General features: G+C 39.4%; 1 protein-coding gene across 9 annotated transcripts in view; it reads right to left on the minus strand.

Annotated features, from left to right (window-relative positions):
• IL15 (interleukin 15) overlaps window positions 1-21265 on the minus strand; it is a 107366-nt gene that overhangs the window by 16611 nt on the left and 69490 nt on the right. For 5 of the 9 annotated variants that reach the window (XR_004259330.1, XR_004259332.1, XR_004259331.1 and 2 more), the window contains exons 4-5: window positions 1967-2114; window positions 857-954 (exon numbers count right to left, since the gene is read on the minus strand). Coding sequence is in view for 3 of the 9 variants with exons in the window: in XM_032246505.1 (XP_032102396.1) it covers window positions 857-954; window positions 1967-1978 (110 nt within the window). In the remaining 6 variants the exon portion in view is untranslated. Of the gene's footprint in view, window positions 1-167; window positions 381-856; window positions 955-1966; window positions 2115-21265 lie in introns of those variants that run through there. The other 4 variants (XR_004259335.1, XR_004259334.1, XM_032246506.1 and 1 more) reach the window with 3 other exon arrangements.

A 21265-nucleotide genomic window follows, 5' to 3' on the forward strand; every position in this document is an offset into this window, starting at 1 on the left:
CAGGCAATTCTCCTGCCTCAGCCTCCTGAGTAGCTGGGATTACAGGCACGCACCACCATGCCCAGCTAATTTTTTGTATTTTTAGTAGAGACGGGGTTTCACCATGTTGACCAGGATGGTCTTGATCTCTTGACCTCGTGATCCACCCGCCTCGGCCTCCCATGATTCTTAGAGCTTGAGGAAAAATATTCAGTCACTTCCTGATGGACCTTACACAGAAGCATGATAGTCAAACTAATCTGTCTTATGATGAAGAATTACCTGCACAAATCTATGGTTCCCAATACCATGAAGGCATTAGTAGAGTAAAACTGAACTGAGAGTCAGATTATATAACTATAGGTTAGGTGCTTTGGGCCAACTGGGTATATTAGCTGCATCTAAGAGAGAAGAAAAAAGTTAATAGTCATGGAAACATATGAATTTTATTAGAAGGAAAAAACAAAAGAAAGAAATGTTTTAAACTGAACTAGGATAAGGATCAAGGGATAGGAGGAGTCAGTGTTAGGGACAGATAAAAAAGTAACATAAGCAAATTTTAAATATCCACTATTAATTGCCATAGAAAACATGTAGTCTATCAGTAAGTGATATACTTCCACATTCAGTTAAATATCACAAGGCCCAATTTATCTGAGGGCTATAATGCTCTTTTGGACAATTACAACACCATAGGAATGCTCAGTTAGATGTTTACCAAACCTCCTCTGAATCTCTACAGTCTGCCTTCTATCCCCCAGATACTGAGTACCTAGAGATATAAGCAAACTGAACATAAACTAACTTAATGGGTAAGATATCCAAGGACAATCGTCATTATCATGAACATATTATTTACGCCTAAAGATAAAATTACCCCAAAATGAAGACATGAATGCCAGCCTCAGTTAGAAAATGACTGTTTAGAAGTAAACACAAGTAGCACTGAATGGAAATACTTCTCAAACGTGGTTTCTGAAAAAGATAATCATAAACAAATGGTTAAAGTTTTTAGTTAAAAAGTGAGGTTTAAAATAACATGTCAACATATTTTTAGGTCTAAAGATATATGTTTGTCATATAAAATTAATCCTCCTTATCAAAAATAATAAAACTAGAATTTATCTTTTCTTTGCTTTCTCTCCTACCTCCAGCTCTGTCTCTTATGCACAAAATTCTTTAACAGATATTTCTGCAGATGCATGTCAAAGATAATTTAACAAAGTTGACATATTTGTTCATTTACATATATGCCAATGTCACCACTTAATGTTTTTATATTATCTTTGACCTCCTCCTCATTCTTCTCTCTTTTTAATAGGCCATAATATTGTATACAGAATATTGTATACAGCACAGGTTAATAACAGGCATTACTAATAGAGATGGACTAGTTATATTAACTTAATGTAAATATATAAAAATGAATTATTTTTATTTGGCAAAAAATTGGGATAAAATGGAACCAATTACAGATACTTCATTCTATCTTGAGAGTGACTATATAATATTTTTTCTTGGTGATTGAGGAAAATCATTTATGCTAGAACTTACCACAGTTTTATACTGTTACCTGCATCTTCTGTGTTGTCAAAGCTTTTATAGTTTCAGAAAGCAGTTAACTGCCACCTTAACCACTAAGCGTTCATGCTTCCTTTAGTTTACACTGAAAAAATGAATGATACCCAGACCCTGCCCTCTAAGACTACACAATTTAGTGAGTACAAAGACATTTAGAGAATACAAACGAGTAGGATAAGTGAAATAACACATTTAAAATGACAAGAAGGGCCTATCAAGATCATCATACAGTTTTAAAAAACCTATTTTATTTATTTTCAAAATAAGAACAATCCAAATCTATACAGACATCTATGATATCCCAAGATCTTTAGAGAATAACCCTATAACTTATTGCAAAGAATGTAAGATGCAAACAACCTTTTAGGGAAATTCCATATGCTAGTTCAATTTATTTTTTTCTTACCAAAATTCTCATTACTCAAAACCACGGTAAATCTGTAAGTATTGAAGAAGAGCTGGCTATGGCAAGGGATTTCCAGCAGCCATCCATCCACGATGCCTCCTACAATACACTCCAGGGTAAATGATGATTCATTAAAAACACAAGTGGACTAGTGAGAAAAAGAAAGAAAGGAATTAATATTTATTGAACATCTACCTTTTAATAGGCACTCTATTAGTTACTGAACAGATGCATCACATTTAATCTTTACAATAATCCTATGGAGGTAGGTTAGTAACATTTGGGTAAGCTGCTCTAGGCCCATAGCAAGCACATGATAGCCAGGATTTGAGACCAGGTTTGTCTGATTACAAAGCCTTTGCAAAACTTTTCTATTATATTATGTCCCTGAATTGAAAAGTTCCAGGTTCATACTAGTAAAAAGTAAAAACAAATATTTAGATTTGTAGAAGCACTGATTGTTAATCTAGTTTACAACAGCAGTAGCCATTTATACAACCACTGAATATGCACCTTCAGTCTTTTAAAGAAATCATTGCTAATCACTTGAGAATTTCGTAACCAAGAAAATTTTATTTTTCTCACTCAAATCAAGTGAAGAATGTGAAGATTAAACATTCCTAAACTGAAATTCATGAAATTAAAAGCAATTTATAACCAAAACATACAAAAATACAATTATTTTTGCTGCCTTTTAAAATAGTATGTATGTGTTGACCTCTTCCACAAAAAAATCAAAATCTGCCACAACCCCTGACACAAATATTCACTGAATTAAGTTCCATAAACTCAAAGAATCAAATTATTACACTTATCAGATGTTTCTGAAATATGAAAATGGCTGCTTTAAAACATATTATGTATAACTTATAAAAAGAAAAAGCTAATACTTATTTAGGTACTAAGCAAGATATAAAGGTATATTCAATAGGAATACCTTTTTGTTCGCAAGAACATATCAAATCTAATCTTCCTGTTACATATGATCTAAATCACTAGTTGATCGGTTTATTTAAAGTAAACCTTCCTTTTTATTCTCACTTTATAATTATTCCCCTTTTCTATGTTATCTCAGTGCTTCAGTTTTTTTCTTTTTTAATAAAAGTTTAGTTACCTTCATCATTTCATCCAAAGCCTCTTAAATTTCCTACATCCCCTTTAGTTGTGGTATCCCCAAAACCACATTTTTCAAAAGCAGTAATATTGACTTGAGATTGAGTAATGTTGAAGGTGATACAAATTTTGGTTAGGACTTACGAAGCTACATTTATAAACAATGAGAATTTCACTCCTGGCCTCTTATAGCAGTGAGTCTTTGCAATGTCACAGTGGATTTTCACTACCCTGATCAACTACATCCTGCTGGTATAAGTAAAAGAAGGCTAGGTGCTTAGCCAGAATACTCCACAATAGAGTGTGGTTGCCAAACATGGAGGAATGCAACAGAAAATGTCCTCAAAAGCATCTAACCAAATAATGATAATGAAAGCCAGTGCAGCTGAAAAGAAGTATTTTATAGCTCTCCTTGTTGCCTGAATCCATTTTCTGCTGCTAGAGTATACCACAGACTTAATTTATAAGGGACACAGTTCATTTGACTCACTGGAGGCTGGGAAGTACATGAACACGGCACTGACCTCTGCTAAGGGTCACACGAGACAGAGAGAAAATTGAGCCCCAATCACCCTTTTATAAGGAGCCCACTCATGCAATAACCAACTTACTCCTTCTATAGCTGCATTAATCCATTCATGAGGGCTCTGTCTAATGAAAGAGCCTAAAAGGTGCCTAATTACCTGTTAAATATCCCATTTCTTAACATGGTTACAATCACAATTAAATGTCAACATGAATTTTGGTGAGACACTCAAACTGCAGCATTCTGCCCCTCCTCTCCCCCCTCTGCCAAATTCATGTCCTTCATACAATGCAAAATATATTCATTCCATCCTAGTAGGCTCAAAAGTCACTCTAGTATTAACTCAAAATCCAGAGTCTTATCTAAATCAAATATGGGTGAGGCTTCATCCTGAAGGCAAATATTCTGCAACCATGAGCTGTGAAATCCAGATGAGGTATCTGTTTCCAAAATACAATGTGCGAAGGCATAGAATAGACATTCCCATTCTAAAATGGGGAAATATGCAAGAAAAGAGGGATAACTCATTTGAAGCAAGTCCAAAACCCAACAGGAAGAACAATATTAAATCTTAAAGCTGAAGAATAATTTCCTTTCACTCCATATTCTCCATCCTGGGCACACTGGGTTGGGGTTCGACCCCCAAAGCCTCAGGCAGCTCAGCTCCCATAGCTTTCCTAGGCTCAGCCTATGCTTCAGCTCTCATGGGTTGGAGTCTCATGCCTGAAGCTCTAGGGTTTTGGTGTCAACTCCATTTCCTTGGCTCCTCAAGGCACTGCTCTGTGGGGGCTCTCTGTGGTGGTTCTGCCCCTGTGCAAAGTCTCAGCCTGTGTGCCAAAGAAGTAAGCATCATCTTTTGAAATCAAGATGGATGAAGCCATGCCCCCAGAGCTCTTGTATTCTGTGAGACTGCAGACTAAACACCACGTGAATTTCACCAAGCTTACCACCTGTATCTTGTGAAACAGTGGGTCAAGCTGCACCTGGGACCACAGAAGCCATAGTTGGGGTGTCTGAAGAGTGCTGTGCCAGAATGTAGGGAGTCAACCGCCAAGGCAGCCCTGGGCAGTAAGTCCAGGGAGAGCAACCAGGCAGGGTCTGGCACCTAAAACTATTCTATCATCCTAGAACTCTGGGGCTGGGACAGCACGGGCAGCCTCAAAGGTCTTTCAAATGTCTTCAGGGTCTTTCTCCTATTTTCTTGATGAATGGTACCTTGCTATCCACATTAACCTCTAACAAAAGGTTGCCTGGGCATACATTTAGTACTCTTTCCTGAATACACTTTTCTACCCTTTACATAGCCAGGCTGCAAATTTTCCAAATCTTTCTGTTCAGTTTGTCTTTCAATTATAAATTCCAATGTTAGGTCATTCTTTTCCTTTCACATCTCACTGTATGAAGTTAAAGGTAGCTATGCATCAACTTCAACTTTTGCTGATTAGACATTTCTTCCACTGATTTCTAGTGCACTGTTCTTAAGTTTCTCCTTCCATAAAGTCCTAGGACATGGACACAATGCAGCCAAGGTCTTTGCTACTGTATAATAAGGATGATCTCTCCTCTAGTTTCCAATACCTTGTTCTTCATTTTTGTCTGAGATTTCATCAAAAGGGTCTTTACTGTCCATATTTCTACCAACTTTCTGGTCATGACCATTTAAGTAATCTCAAAGAAGATTCTGACGTTTCCTACAGCTGTCTTCTGAGCACTCACCAGAATCACCCTTAATGCTCCATTCCAGGCAATATAAACTTTTTGTAGCCTGCTTCTCTAAATTCTCCCAGCCTCTGTCCATTACCCAGTTCCAATACTACTTCCACATTTTCAGATATTTTAAAAATAATAATAGTTCTCAGTATCAATTTTCTGTGTTATTCTGTTTTCTGCTACTATAACAGAATGTCACAGACTGGATAACTTATTAAAAAGAGAAAAAGTGTGGCTCATGATTCTGAAAGTGGGAATTCCAAGAGCATGGCATTGACATCTGCCAAGGGTCATCCCATGGTATAAAGACAAAAGATGGAAGCAAGCACTAGAAATCAAGAGAGAATTCTGCCGAACTTATATTTTTATCATCAAGAGCTCACTCCTGCTATAACTACCCACTCTCATGATAAGTACATTAATCTATTTGAAAGCAGATCCCTCATAACCTAATACTTCTTAACATGAGCTTTGGTGGGGACATTCAAACCACAGCAAATGTCATTTGGCAAAAGAACTTAGCATGGATTTTTGGGCTGACAGCAAAGAATCCAGCTTTCCCTAGCAGATTTCAAAGTATTCAGCCTGATACATGCTGCAGTTCTGTGGACCAAAAATTCTACTAGACATTCGTGCATGCGTGTGTGTGTGTGTGTGTGTGTGTGTGTGATCCCTGTGTGTCAAAAAAACCTGAAAAGGTAAAATATTCCTTTCTCTTTGGGCAGGGTTAGATATTATATATTAAGATCACTATTAATGTAATTAATGATGATTTTAATTTAAATAAGTGTTGTTTATATAGCACTTTAAGGTTTACAAAATTGTTTCATATAGATTATTATGTTCAAATCTTGGAAATATGTTTATATTACCGATCATATTTTTATATTAAAAGAGATAGTACTCTTATTTGAAAATAAAGAAATTGAGGCTCTGAGAATTTAAGAATTTAAGACTTGCTTCAAGTACACGTCATGCATGTAGCCATCAAAATTTTACCTACAGCCCCAGATGGGCAAGGAAAGGTATGTAAGAAATTTCACAAACTCTGTTGTTGAAAAGTGTAAAATACTACTCTGGGAAGTATCTAACTCACATCATAAGAATGGTAAAAGGCTGCTACTCTCTGAGAGTTTAAAAACAGGTTTGAAAGCTCTTTTGATATACAATAGAACCCAAGTTCTTTCACATATATTTATTCATTGGACTCCTACAAAATATGTGTAAAAGAGAAATGGCTGATACCAGATTAATTACCTCCTGAAAAGGCAAATATAGTGAGGAAATAAATTTTCGACTTCCATTTCTGTCACATTTTTGGAGCTCTGTGGAAGCAGTGTTTAAACCTAGCATATTAATTATAAATGGTCATGAACTGCCCTCACAACAAGCATCTTTGTCTTTCATTCACTTGTGTGCCTGGATTTGGAAATAAGAGTAAATCCCAGCCCTGTCCTCAAGGAGCTCACAGGGTAGGAACTGTTTGGAATCTTGTGACTGGGTCACCCTGCAGGGTGACTGGTGACTCATGGCAGCACTGAAGCATCTAGCAGGATGGTACTGCCCAGGGAAAATACGTCTTGAGGTGAGCAAATTAACAAAGCCAGACAGCTACATAGTTTTCATTCGGGAGTGAAAACTGTCCCTTAGACTCAAAGTCACACAGTTGCCTCTGTTCCAGCTTTTCTATCTGCTTCAAATATTCTTCACTCAGGTATCATCGGGGCTCACACCCTTTCTATTTCACAAGCAAATAATTGCTTGTGAAAATAACTGTAAGCACCTTACATTCTTTGTAGTTCTTCCCAGTGAAGAAAGATGATCTAACACACTGTATGTTTTGTTTCATTCTGTTTATTTACTTGTTTAATCACACATTTAAAATTAGACACACAAGAATAAAAGGCTTACAAGTATTGGTTTATTTGGTTAAATACATCACCCATTCACTCAAACCACTAGAGAAGACAAGCCAAGACTGAATAGAATGTAAAGATTATAAGACAGCATCACTTTCCTTGATTCATTTAGTAAATATTTACTGAACATTTACTATGAGCTAGGCATTTTTTATGAACTTAGAATACATCAATGATAGCAGAACATGACCTTGATTTCAGAAAGACAGACCATATAGAAAATGCACAAATAAATTATTACAATTTTATATTTTATTAGAGAGTGACAAATTATATAGGTAAAAGGAAAAAAGGTAAGAAAGTGGGGTTACAATTTTGGGGTAGTCAGGGTAAAGACAGCAAGGGCATGAGCCCCGATGGTATCTGAGTGAAGAATATTTGAAGCAGAGGGAGTAGCTAGGGCCGAGGCAACTGTGTGGCTATGAGTCTAAGGGACAGAAAAGAACCCAGAGGAGTGAGCAAAAGAGAGGGCAGTCTAAGATGAGGTCAGAAAGGTGGAAGGGGGAGGAATCTGCTTGGGTTGTTTCAGCCACTGTAATGAGTTGAAATAAGAGACCACTGTCATATTTTAAGCAGATAAATGACATAATCTGAATGACTTTTTAAAGAATTCCTTTGGCTCCTGTGCTAAGGACAGATAGTAGGGTAGGTTTAGGATGAAAGGAGGGAGTCCTGTTAGGAAAGGCAACAGTAATCCCGGTGAGAGGGATACAGACTGTAATAAAGGGGTAGCGTGGCAATAGAGACATGTGGTTACAGTATGGAAACATTTTTCATGACAGGACTAATAGAATTTTCTGAGAGATTGTAGGGTACAGGAGGAAACAAGAGATTGAGAATGACTCTGGGTCTTTTGCTCTGAACACCTGAGAAGATGGAGCTGCCATCAACTGAAACAAGCAAGCCTTGGGCAGAGCTGATGCATTGAGGAGAAGGGACAGGTCAGGAGTTTCAGTTGTAGACATGCTGAGTTGGAAAGGCTCATTAGAAATGCACATGGAAATGTCAGATACGCAGTTGGATACATAAATCTTGAGTTCAGGAATGTGTCCAAACTGGACATAGATATGTGTCTCATGAGAGTGCTCACGAGGGAGTGGTGTAGGTAGAGAAAAGGACTGAAGACTGAGCCTGGGATACTTTACTATTAATTAGGTCAAAGATTAAAAAGAAGGACCAAGAAAGAAAAATCAAAAGGAATGACCAGTGAAGAAGGGGACAATGAAGAGTATGATATTTCTAGAAGTTAATCAAGGAAGGTATGTCCAGCAAACGGCAATGATGGACACATCAAATGCACTGACAAGCCAAGCAAAACACAGTTTCAGTACTGACCAGTGGGCTTGGCAACCCGGATGGCATGGGTGAGTGCGACGAGAGCATTTTTAGGGGTCTGATGGAGGGGGAAACCTGCCTGAGATGGTTGACAAGAAAGTGGCAAGAAAAGATTTGTAAACTCTAGTGCAGGGAATGTTTTTAAGAATCCTGCTCCAAAAGGGAGGAAGGAAAGGGGGTGGTAGCATGTGGCAGAAGGTGGTGGAAATAACAACACGTTTGCATGCTGATGGGACTGAGTTATTAGAGAGGGGGAATTAAGGATGTTGGAGGGGGTGGGAAGTGCCAGAGCCTTGTTCTCTAACAAGCAAATGAGGGTGAGGATGTTAGCTCACCTACAAGTAGGGGTGAGGGGTGAGTCATCAACTGTCACAGCAAGGAATGCTGAGTTATAAGGGGGCGGGGCTGGCAGGTAGGTGTAAGTTCTCTACTATTACTTCCATTTTCTCAGTGAATTAAGATAAAACGTCATAAGCAGAAAGTGAGGACTGGAAGAGGATGGGGACAGGAGGAGGGTTACAGGGAAGAAGATACACAGAATAGCTATGTAGGTAACTAGGAGAATAGCATGGGAGCCTGGCCTATTGAAGGATCAGTGTTGTGAATCGTTGTAGAGTACGACTAGTCATTAGGGTCATATGTGTTTTCTCTAGCCACAGTAAGCTGAGAGGGAAAGAAAGCCTGGAATACGTGGAGAACTGAATTTAAACCTGTTGTGTGTATACCAAGCAAGTACAAGCAAGAGAGGGGCAAGGAATTTCGGATTATATGTAAGGAAGCGATATGAAGATTTGTCCAGGAAATTTAACTTCATTTCTTTATTATAGGACTTCATAAAGGCAGTGTTAATTGAATCATACCTTGAAGGTCGGATGTATTTTAGGCATGAGTGAAAGGAGAAAAGCAACATTGAGGCAGAGGGCAGAACCCAAGCAAGGTCATATGCAAACAAGTATAGTGTGTTTGCGATGACTGTGAACCATTTTCCTAACAGTGCGAAAGTAGTGGTCAGTAAGTCTCCACAAAAGTGTCACTATTGTTTAAAGCAGCAATTGGTTAACACTTTCATAGAAGGTCAGATAATGTTTCATGCTTTGCAAGTCTTGAGGACTTTGTTGCCAATGATTAACTTATCCACTCTAGTGTAAGAGCAGCTACAGACAACACATAAACAAATGGATATGGCTATGTTCCAGTACAACTTTATAAAAACAGGTGGTTGAGGGATTTGACTCACCAACCACCTGCTTTGATAAGTAAGTAGTTGATTTTGATAAACAGTTGTTTGCCAACTCTTGACCCCTATAGATCTCTTAATCAGTCCTAATTTAAGTACAACTGAGAAAGTGATATATTTAAATGTCTCCAATCTCAATCTTCCTATCATTAATTGTACTAAGTAATTGCTTGCAAGCTGCCTTTTTTTTTTTTTTTTTTTTTTTTTTTTTTTAGAGGGAGTCTCCCTCTGTTGCTCAGCAGGCTGGAAGTCAGTGGCACGATTTTGGCCACTTCCCTGCCTTAGCCACCAGAGTAGCAGGGATTACAGGTGCCTGCCACCACGCCTGGCTAATTTTTGTATTTTTAGTAGAGATGGGGTTTCACCACGTTGGCCAGGCTGGTCTTGAACTCCTGATCTCAGGTGATCCGTTCCCCTTGGCCTCCCAAAGTGCTGGGATTACAGGTGTGAGCCACTGCGCCCAGCCTCATGCTGTTTTAAATTGATACCAATATAAGATTTTCAAATAAGAAATTTCCTCAAACATAATCTGTGTTTAATATCAAGGCTAAATAAATCCCAAAACAAACTATAATAACTTGGGTTAATATCATGATTTTTAAAAATTCATTCATAGAAATATAAGACCTGAAGTTGACATTAATTCTTTTATAAGGCTATCCAATATGCTTATAGGGCCTATAAATTTCAGTTTATCAAAACAACAAAAATAAATGAATAGGTAACCACTCCATACAAAGGTATATACATATATATCTTTTTTCATGAAACACCTTTTAGTTCTTTGGAATGTTTAAAATAAGACAAATTGCTTAATTATGTTGAAATGTTTTCAAAACAAACAATAATCTACATAAATATTCTTTGAACTGCCAGGGACAGAGGTAGCAATAAGATTTGGATATCTTAGTTTCAATCACTACCAAAAAGCATTAAGTAAACAGACAGTATTTAAATATAGAAACACTATATTTAAACAATATATTTATATATAGAAAAATGCAATATAAATACAGAAACACCTCAGGTAGTTTATTATTTAAGGCAAACAAGGGATATTCACTTACATAGCTGGAGGGTATATATGGTAGATTATCACTCTCTGATCGTAGTTTTCTGTCGCAATATGTTCATGAGCTTTTTTATTGTCATTTGGTGCAAATGTTTTTGAATATGTTTGTATAAATGTTTTTGAAATATCCTAGCTAGTATAATTCTCTAGCTAGTATAATGATGGACAGCTTCCTCAGGGCAGCAAAGATATTTAACCTACTGTCCAGAAACAATCAATGATATCTGTTCCTCCTGTCAATTTCCAAAAGCACTTCATTCAAACACTTACTAAAGGTGAAGAAATTATCCCAAGCTATAGTACAAAAGAATGAAAATTTGGAAATTATGAGATAGATAGGTCTAGGAATTCCAACATAGTATCCAAAAGGAGTTCCATAAACAGGCAGCAAAGAGACAACAGAGAGAATAAAATAATAAAAACAGTCATAAAAGAAAAATTTACAGAGCTGAAGTAGAACACAAGCTTTCACACTGAAGGGCCATAAAAGTGATAATTGAAAAACATAGCAATTTTAAATTGAATTTCCTAATTCCAGGAAAACAAACACATGGTAACAGAAAGTTATTTAAGTCAAAAATCAGAATGAATCTGATCATGGTACTTACAAGACAAGAGAATTCATCTTCAAGTTTCTAAGGGAGAATGAGTTTGAACCCAGAAAACTGCTAGTATTTGAAAAAGTGGACCAAAACATTCTTTAACAACACATCTTAGAAAATATAAGACCCCACAGAATGTCCATGAAATAATTATGTAAAAAGTTAATTCCGGGTAATTAAAAAAGTTATCCGAAAAAGATATGGGACATAAAAAAGAATGCAGCACAAAACTAGTAACATTTATTCTTGAGTCCAAATAACTAATGACAATTCATTACATTTTTTTATATCATTCATTTTCCAAAAATGTGTAATTCTTGTGGTCAGAAACCTTGTTTATCTTACTCATTACTATACCTCTAACACCTATAAGCATGCTAAGCGTATAATAAGCACATATGACATATTCATTGGATTTGATTTTTAATTTGTTTATAGTATACATTGTCCCCATGCTCACCACTATCCGCATCTTAGCTGCACTAGCTTCCCTAACCAGCAGGTGGCCCAGCCAGTCACCGTAATAAATACTATCTTAAATAGCACACCAACTTTACTACACATTTCATCTTTCTGCTACATTCATCTTGCCAATTTCAAGTTCCAAACTGCTAAGTATTTCTGGAAAAACCATGCCATTGTAATTTCATGAGATGTAACTTGTAATGGGCTTTCTCTATGTCTTGTTAATTATTTCTTGTTCTCTCTGACATTCTGCAGGATACTTTTTTTTTTAATTTTATTTTTTTTCCCATTTATTTATTTTATTGCATTTTAGGTTTTGGGGTACATGTGAAGAACATGCAAAATTGTTGCACAGGAACACACGTGGCAGTGTGATTTGCTGCCTTCCTCCCCATCACCTACATCTGGCATTTCTCCCCTTGCTATCTCTCCCCAGCTCCCCACACCCCACTGTCCCTCCCCTATTTCCCCCCAACTGACCCCAGTGTGTAGTGCTCCCCTCCCTGTGTCCATGTGTTCTCATTGTTCAACACCCACCTATGAGTGAGAACATGCGGTGTTTGATCTTCTGCTCTTCTGTCAGTTTGCTGAGAATGATGGTTTCCAGGTTCATCCATGTCCCTACAAAGGACCCAAACTCATCGTTTTTGATGGCTGCATAATATTCCATGGTGTATATGTGCCACATTTTCCCTATCCAGTCTATCGTCGATGGGCATTTGGGTTGGTTCCAGGTCTTTGCTATTGTAAACAGTGCTGCAATGAACATTCGTGTGCACGTGTCCTTATAATAGAACGATTTGTAATCCTTTGGATATATACCTAGTAATGGGATTGCTGGGTCAAATGGAATTTCTATTTCTATGTCCTTGAGGAATCGCCACACTGTCTTCCACAATGGTTGAACTAATTTACACTCCCACCAACAGTGTAAAAGTGTTCCTATTTCTCCACATCCTCTCCAGCATCTGTTGTCTCCAGATTTTTTAATGATCGCCATTCTAACTGGCATGAGATGGTATCTCAATGTAGTTTTGATTTGCATTTCTCTGATGACCAGTGATGATGAGCATTTTTTCATATGTTTGTTGGCCTCATGCATGTCTTCTTTTGTAAAGTGTCTGTTCATATCCTTTGCCCACTTTTGAATGGGCTTGTTAGTTTTTTTCTTGTATATCTGTTTTAGTTCTTTGTAAATTTTGGATATCAGCCCTTTGTCAGATGGGTAAACTGCAAAAATTTTTTCCCAATCTGTTGGTTGCTGATTCACTCTAATGATTGTTTCTTTTGCTGTGCAGAAGCTGTGGAGTTTGATTAGGTCCCATTTGTCTATTTTGGCTTTTGTTGTCAATGCTTTTGGTGTTTTGGTCATGAAGTCCTTGCCTACACCTACGTCCTGAATGGTTTTGCCTAGATTTTCTTCTAGGATTTTTATGGTGTTAGGTCTTATGTTTAAGTCTTTAATCCATCTGGAGTTAATTTTAGTGTAAGGTGTCAGGAAGGGGTCCAGTTTCTGCTTTCTGCACATGGCTAGCCAGCTTTCCCAACACCATTTATTGAACAGGGAATCCTTTCCCCATTGCTTGTTTTTGTCTGGTTTGTCAAAGATCAGATGGTTGTAGAAAGGTTGTGTTGCCTCCGAGACCTCTGTTCTGTTCCATTGGTCTATATCTCTGTTTTGGTACCAGTACCATGCTGTTTTGATTACTGTAGCCTTGTAGTATAGTTTGAAGTCTGGTAGTGTGAGGCCCCCCGCTTTGTTCTTTTTGCTTAGAATTGACTTGGCTATGCGGGCTCTCTTTTGGTTCCATATGAAGTTTAAGGTGGTTTTTTACAGTTCTGTGAAGAAGGTCATTGGTAGCTTGATGGGGATAGCATTGAATCTGTAAATTACTTTGGGCAGTATGGCCATTTTCACGATATTGATTCTTCCTAACCATGAACATGGAATGTTTCTCCATCTGTTTGTGTCCTCTCTTATTTTGTTGAGCAGTGGCTTGTAGTTCTCCTTGAAGAGGTCCTTTATATTCCTTGTTAGTTGTATTCCTAGGTATTTTATTCTCTTTGTGGCAATTGTGAATGGAAGTTTGTTCTTGATTTGGCTCTCTTTAAGTCTGTTATTGGTGTATAGGAATGCATGTGATTTTTGCACATTGATTTTGTATCCTGAGACTTTGCTGAACTTGCTTATCAGTTTCAGGAGGTTTGGGGCTGAGACAATGGGGTCTTCTAGATATACAATCATATCGTCTGCAAATAGAGACAATTTGACTTCCTCCTTTCCTATTTGAATGCCCTTTATTTCTTTTTCTTGCCTGATTGCTCTGGCTAGAACTTCTAATACTATATTGAATAGCACTGGTGAGAGAGGGCATCCTTGTCTGGTGCCACATTTCAAGGGGAATGCTTCCAGTTTTTGCCCATTCAGTATGATATTGGCTGTTGGTTTGTCATAAATAGCTTTTATTATTTTGAGATACGTTCCATCGATACCTAGCTTATTTAGTGTTTTTAGCATAATGGGCTGTTGAATTTTGTCAAGGGCCTTCTCTGCATCAATTGAGATGATCATGTGGTTTTTGTCTTTGGTTCTGTTTATGTGGTGAATTACGTTTATAGACTTGCGTATGTTGAACCAGCCTTGCATCCCCGGGATGAAGCCTACTTGATCATGGTGGATAAGCTTTTTGATGTGCTGTTGCAATCGGCTTGTCAGTATTTTATTGAAGATTTTTGCATCTATGTTCATCATGGATATTGGCCTGAAGTTTTCTTTTCTTGTTGAGTCTCTGCCGGGTTTTGGAATCAGGATGATGTTGGTCTCATAAAATGATTTGGGAAGAATTCCCTCTTTTTGTATTGTTTGGAATAGTTTCAGAAGAAATGGTACCAGCTCCTCGTTGTATGTCTAGTAGAATTCAGGTGTGAACCCATCTGGACCTGGGCTTTTTTTGGGTGGTAAGCTCTTAATTGCTGCCTCAACTTCAGACCTCGTTATGGGTCTGTTCAGGGTTTCGGCTTTTTCCTGGTTTAGGCTTGGAAGGAGGCAAGTGTCCAGGAATTTATCCATTTCTTCCAGGTTTATTAGTTTGTGTGCATAGAGTTGTTTGTAATAATCTCTGATGATGGTTTGAATTTCTGTGGAATCTGTGGTGATATCCCCTTTATCATTTTTTATTGCATCAATTTGGTTATTCTCTCTTTTCTTTTTTATTAATCTGGCTAGTGGTCTGTCTATTTTGTTGATCTTTTCAAAAAACCAGCTCCTGGATATATTGATTTTTTGAAGGGTTTTTTGTGTCTCTATCTCCTTCAGTTCTGCTCTGATCTTAGCTATTTCTTGTCTTCTGCTAGACTTTGAGTTTTTTTGATCTTGCTCCTCTAGCTCTTTCAGTTTTGATGATAGGGTGTCAATTTTTGATCTCTCCTTGCTTCTCATGTGGGCACTTATTGCTATATATTTTCCTCTAGAGACTGCTTTAAATGTGTCCCAGAGATTCTGGTATGTTGTGTCTTCACTCTCGTTGGTTTCGAAGAACATCTTTATTTCTGCCTTCATTTCATTGTTTATCCAGTCAACATTCAAGAGCAAGTTGTTCAGTTTCCATGAAGCTGTGCGGTTCTGGGTTAGTTTTTGAATTCTGAGTTCTAACTTGATTGCACTGTGGTCTGAGAGACTGTTTGTTACGATTTCCATTCTTTTGCATTTGCTGAGGAGTGATTTACTCCCAATTATGTGGTCAATTTTAGAGTAGGTGTGATGTGGTGCTGAGAAGAATGTATATTCTGTGGATTTGGGGTGGAGAGTTCTGTAAATGTCTATTAGGTTTGCTTGGTCCAGGTCTGAGTTCAAGTCCTGGATATCCTTGTTAATTTTCTGTCTGGTTGATCTGTCTAATGTTGACAATGGGGTGTTAAAGTCTCCCACTACAACTGTGTGGGAGTCTAGGTCTCTTTGTAAGTCATTAAGAACTTGCCTTATGTATCTGGGTGCTCCTGTATTGGGTGCGTATATATTTAGGATCGTTAGCTCTTCTTGTTGCATTGATCCTTTTACCATTATGTAATGTCCCTCTTTGTCTCTTATGATCTTTGTTGCTTTAAAGTCTAATTTATCAGAGATGAGAATTGCAACTCCTGCTTTTTTTTGCTCTCCATTTGCTTGGTAAATCTTCCTCCATCCCTTTATTTTGAGCCTTTGTGGATCCTTGCATGTGAGATGGGTTTCCTGGATACAGCACACCGATGGGTTTTGTCTTTTGATCCAATTTGCCAGTCTGTGTCTTTTGATTGGGGCATTTAGTCCATTTACATTTAGGGTTAATATTGTTATGTGTGAATTTGATACTGCCATTTTGGTGCTATCTGGCTGTTTTGCCCTTTAGTTGAGCTGGTACTTGTTGTTCCTTTATATGTGTAGAGCCTTTTTCAGGAGCTCTTGTAGAGCTGGCCTGGTGGTGACGACATCTCTGGGTACTTGCATGTTCCCAAAGGATTTTATTTTTCCTTCACTTATGAAGCTTAGTTTGGCTGGATAGGAGATTCTGGGTTGAAAGTTCTTTTCTTTAAGGATGTTGAATATTGGCCCCCACTCTCTTCTGGCTTGTAGGGTTTCTGCTGAGAGATCTGCTGTGAGTCTGATGGGCTTCCCTTTATGGGTAACCCGACCTTTCTCTCTGGCTGCCCTTAGTATTTTCTCCTTCATTTCCACCCTGGTGAATCTGACGATTATGTGCCTTGGGGTTGCTCTTCTCGACGAATATCTTTGTGGTGTTCTCTGTATTTCCTGGACTTGAATGTTTGCCTGCCTTGCTAGGTTGGGGAAGCTTTCCTGGATAATAACCTGAAGAGTATTTTCCAGCTTGGATTCATTCTCTTCGTCGCATTCGGGTACGCCTATCAAACGTAGATTAGGTCTTTTCACATAGTCCCACATTTCTTGGAGACTTTGTTCATTCCTTTTTACCCTTTTTTCTCCAGTCTTGCCTTCCCGTTTTATTTCATTGAGTTGATCTTCGACCTCTGATATCCTTTCTTCTGCTTGGTCCATTCGGCTGTTGATACTTGTGCATGCGTCACGAAGTTCTCGTGTTGCGTTTTTCAGCTCCATCAATTCACTTATATTCCTTTCTATTTTGTCCATTCTTGTTAGCATTTCATCAAATCTTTTTTCAAGGTTCTTAGTTTCTTTGCATTTGGTTAGAACATGTTCTTTAAGTTCAAAGAAGTTTCTTACTACCCACCTTCTGAAGTCTGATTCTGTCATTTCATCGCACTCGTTCTCCATCCAACCTTGTTCCCTTGCTGGTGAGGAGTTGTGAACCCTTTTAGGAGGAGAGGTGTTCTGGTTTCGGGTGTTTTCTTCCTTTTTGCACTGGTTTCTTCCCATCTTTAAGGATTTATCCACCTGTCAACTTTGTAGGTGCTGGCTTTTAGATTGGGTCTCAAATCTTTCAGATTGACATTCTGTTTGTTGATGATGAGGTTATTTCTGTTTCTTGGTTTTCCTTCTGACAGTCTGGCCCCTCTGCTGTAGGTCTGCTGAGGTTCACTCCAGGCCCTGCTTGCCTGGGGTTCACCTGCAGCAGCTGCTGAACAGCAAGGGTTGTTACCAGTTTTCTTCTTCTGCTATCTTTGTCCCAGATGGATACCCGCCTAGTGTCAATCTGATCTCTCTTTTATGAGGTGTCTTTTTGGATATATAGGGGTCAGGGAGCTTCTTGAGGAGACGGTCTCTTCTTTATAGGAGCTCAAATGGTGAGCTGCGAGCTCTGTTGTTGTTCATTCAGAGCTGCTGGGCAGGTACTTTTAGGTCTGCTGCAGCAGAACTCATAAACTGCTTTTTGTTCCCAGGTGCTCTGTCCCAGGGATTTAGGGCTTTATTTATGAGTTTCCGTTATGCTGCCGCCTTGTTCTTTTTTTCTTTCCTTCAGACCTGCCCAGCCCAGCAAGGAGGCAGCCTGGTCACTGTTGGCCTATAGTAGCTTTGCTGAGCTGCTGTGGGCTCCGCCCTGCTGCCGAGTGAACTTCTCTGCAGTCCTGTTTATATGGGTGTAGTTAGAACTGCTTTGGCGATGGTGGCCCGCCTCTGTTGGGGTGGAGTCTCTGCTGTGGCGGGTTGCCTTGGCAACGGCGGGCTGCCTCTGTAATGGCGGACGCCCCTCCCCCACAGAGCTGGACCGTCCTGGGTTCAGCTGCGCTTGCTGTGAAACTCTCAATCCAGAGTTTCTGGTTGCTATTCTTTTGTGGGGGTGGGGCCAGCCGAGCCTGATCGCCTGGCTCCCTGCCTCAGAGCCTTTTTTAAGTTGGTGTTCCAGTCGCCTGTTGAAGAGGCGCCGGGGTCTGTTTGTTTTCCCCTGCGGCCACTCACTGCGCTGGCTTAAACAGCGGCACTGAGGTTTGTGGCGCTTTTTTTTTTGCCCTGGAATCTACTGTCCTGGTTCTCTGCTTAGTCCCCTTTTTGAACCGACGTATAGGCGACTTCCCGTGGCTCCAATCGCCAGCCAAAAGGGCCCCCGTACCGGTGTATTTTGTACGGGAACCGCAGCTCCGGGGCGCCAACAAAGCAGCCGCGCGGGGCAAAGCAGCGGCACCGGCACAGCCGCGCTGGCCGAAACAGCCGTGCTGGCGAGCGTGGAGCACCTCCGCCCGGGAATTTCCTAGTCTGTGGGCAATAAAAACGCGGCGTCCACTCACCCTCTGCGCTTTCACTGGGAGCTGCAATCCTGAGCTCTTCCTAAACGGCCATCTTGGATCGTCCCCTCTGCAGGATACTTTTAAATCAACTTTATTGAGATACAATTTCCAGATAATAAAATATACACTTGTTTTAAACATACAGTATGCAGTTCTGATGAAAATATATGCTCATTAAATCAGTATCACAGCCATGATATAGAAAATATTTATAATTATCAAAAAATTCTCTCATCCTCCTTTTCAGTCACTCTATCATCAGTTGCAATGTTAGGCAACTACTTATTTAGCCATGTACTTTTCCAAGTAGCAATGGGCAGGGAAAATCATGGCTAATCTCCATGGGGAAAATGGTGTAGGAAAACGAAGAAGAGGAAGTAAACATATGCTATGATGATTATTTTATTTGTGAAATTTGAAATACATTTATGCTAATTAATTGCAAAAAGTCAAGAGAAAATTTAACTACGAAAAAAAACCCAGTCAGACATGTATAATTTCCAAGCTAAAATAAAATAAAATGAGCAAAGAAAACTCAAGGAATGCAACAGAAGGTGGTGATAGTAGTAGAGGTAGTGGAGACGGGCAGAAAGAGAGAAGAAAAAAAAGAAAGTAAAAATATACATAAAAAGCAATGTGACACTAGTAAGTCTAAACATACCAGTAATTATTCACACGCATAAGCAAATATGGGAATAAACTATATATTTGCTTACTAAAAGACAGACACTAAGATTAGTTTAAAAAGTAGGCACAGAGATAAATTTTAAAATATGACTTTGTAAGAAATGAAACAAAAATAAAATAATACAAAATGCTTGAAAATTATAGAAAAAGGTATATCAAGTAAATGTGACTCTAGTAATCATAATACAGAAAAAGTATAAGTAAAGTGAGAAGTATTAAACAATATAATGGATAATACACATGGATAACAGTTAAAACTCTCTAAGAATGCCCATTAACACTGGCTCTTGAACACCTCCCACCCATAAGACCTAAGATGATACAGCTCAATGGCTTCTTGAAATCAGACCCACTAAGAGTGCATCCTGCTCCAGGGGCCAATAGCAACTAACTGTCACCAACCCTGGAGCCCTGCTGTCATTCCACATTAACAGTGGGCTGAATTTTTTTAAATGTGGTACATGTACACCATAGAATACTATGCAGTCATAAAAAGAAGGAAATCATATTCTTTGTAGCAACATGGATGCAGCTCAAAGCCGTTATCCTAGGCAAAATAATGGAGAAATGGAAAACAAAATACTGCATCTTCTCACTTTTAAGTGAGGGTAAATAGACACTGGGCACTCAGTTACCGGGGGTGGGGAGGGTGGCAGGAGAAAAAGCGTTGAAAAACTACCCATTGATTACTGTGTTCACTACCTGGGTGATGGCATCATTCATACACCAAACTTCAGCAACACACAATTTACCCATGTAACCAACCTCCACGTATACCCCGAACCTAAAATAAATAAATAAAACTCATCAGTATTGTCTGGGATTGCTTCAGTGTTCTATGCTGTGAGAGCTTTTGAGGTATTAGCATAGTTTTCTTGGGGTGGGAGCACTGGGTTGGTTTTCAGGTTGGGCATGTGTGAGCACAGAGAGCTGACAAGCTATCTGGATACCTCTCCAGAGAGTCGATTGCCATTGCTCTGCTGGCTGTTGGGCCAGGCTCGAACTTACAGAGATGCAGCCAGCAAAGTGATGGCATGGCTTTCTCTCTAGGGAGGCAGGGCTTCCACCAAACTAGATGCCATGCTGGGCATGCCTGAGCACAGAAATGCCAAGCATCTCTGTGGCAGTCTGTTGGAGAGACAGAGCTGCTGCAGGACTGGATGTCAGGCTGCATGTGAGTGTCCGTAGGTGGACCAAGGCCAGACAACTCTGCAGTGGTCTTTCAGGGGTGGTGGGTTGCCACAGGACCACTTACCAGGCTGGGTGCAGGCACATATATGCTCAGTGTGCTTTCTGGTTGTGCAGCACAGTTATGTGTTTGTAATGTGGCTAGTGGCTGTTTGGAAGCTTCCCTTCTGTGCATATCTGCCTGTTCCCTGAGATGGTGGTGTGCCATGCGAGTTTGGACACCAGGGTCTTGGTCAGTATGACATGCCTATGCTCCAGGTAGCTGAGGTTGTGGTCTTACAGGCATTCATGTGAACATAGTGGAATGAGAGCAGGGCCTCAGGGATGGAGACAGTCAGTTGCTACTGACCCCTCATAGAGGATTTGGTTTCAAGAAACCGTTGAGATATATCATCTTAAGTCTTAAGGGTGGGAGGTGCCCAAGGTGGGCTCCTATTCTAAGGCAGTGTAGCTGTGCAAACTTCTGGCTAATCTCCAAACTGGATTCAAAACCTGTAAGGACCAGGAGATTCTCCTGTAGCAAGGATTTCTGGCATGCATGATGACAATTAGGACTGCTGGGGATTTCCAGCTTATCTTTACCCCATAAGAAGAAGTCGTCCTGCCTTTGAGCTAATTCTGGTGAAGGTGAAGGAGACATGTGGCAGAAGTGGATTACTTGTTCTCTTCTCTATGGTGCTATTCTGGCCTTCTGTGCTTCACAGGGATGTTGCCACTTCCCTGGTGCTCTGAAGGATACTTCCTCAGTC

The sequence above is a fragment of the Sapajus apella genome, unplaced genomic scaffold, assembly GCF_009761245.1.
Source record: "Sapajus apella isolate SASKATOON/1434 unplaced genomic scaffold, GSC_monkey_1.0 scaffold61, whole genome shotgun sequence".
In the NCBI taxonomy this organism is placed as follows: Eukaryota; Metazoa; Chordata; class Mammalia; order Primates; family Cebidae; genus Sapajus; species Sapajus apella.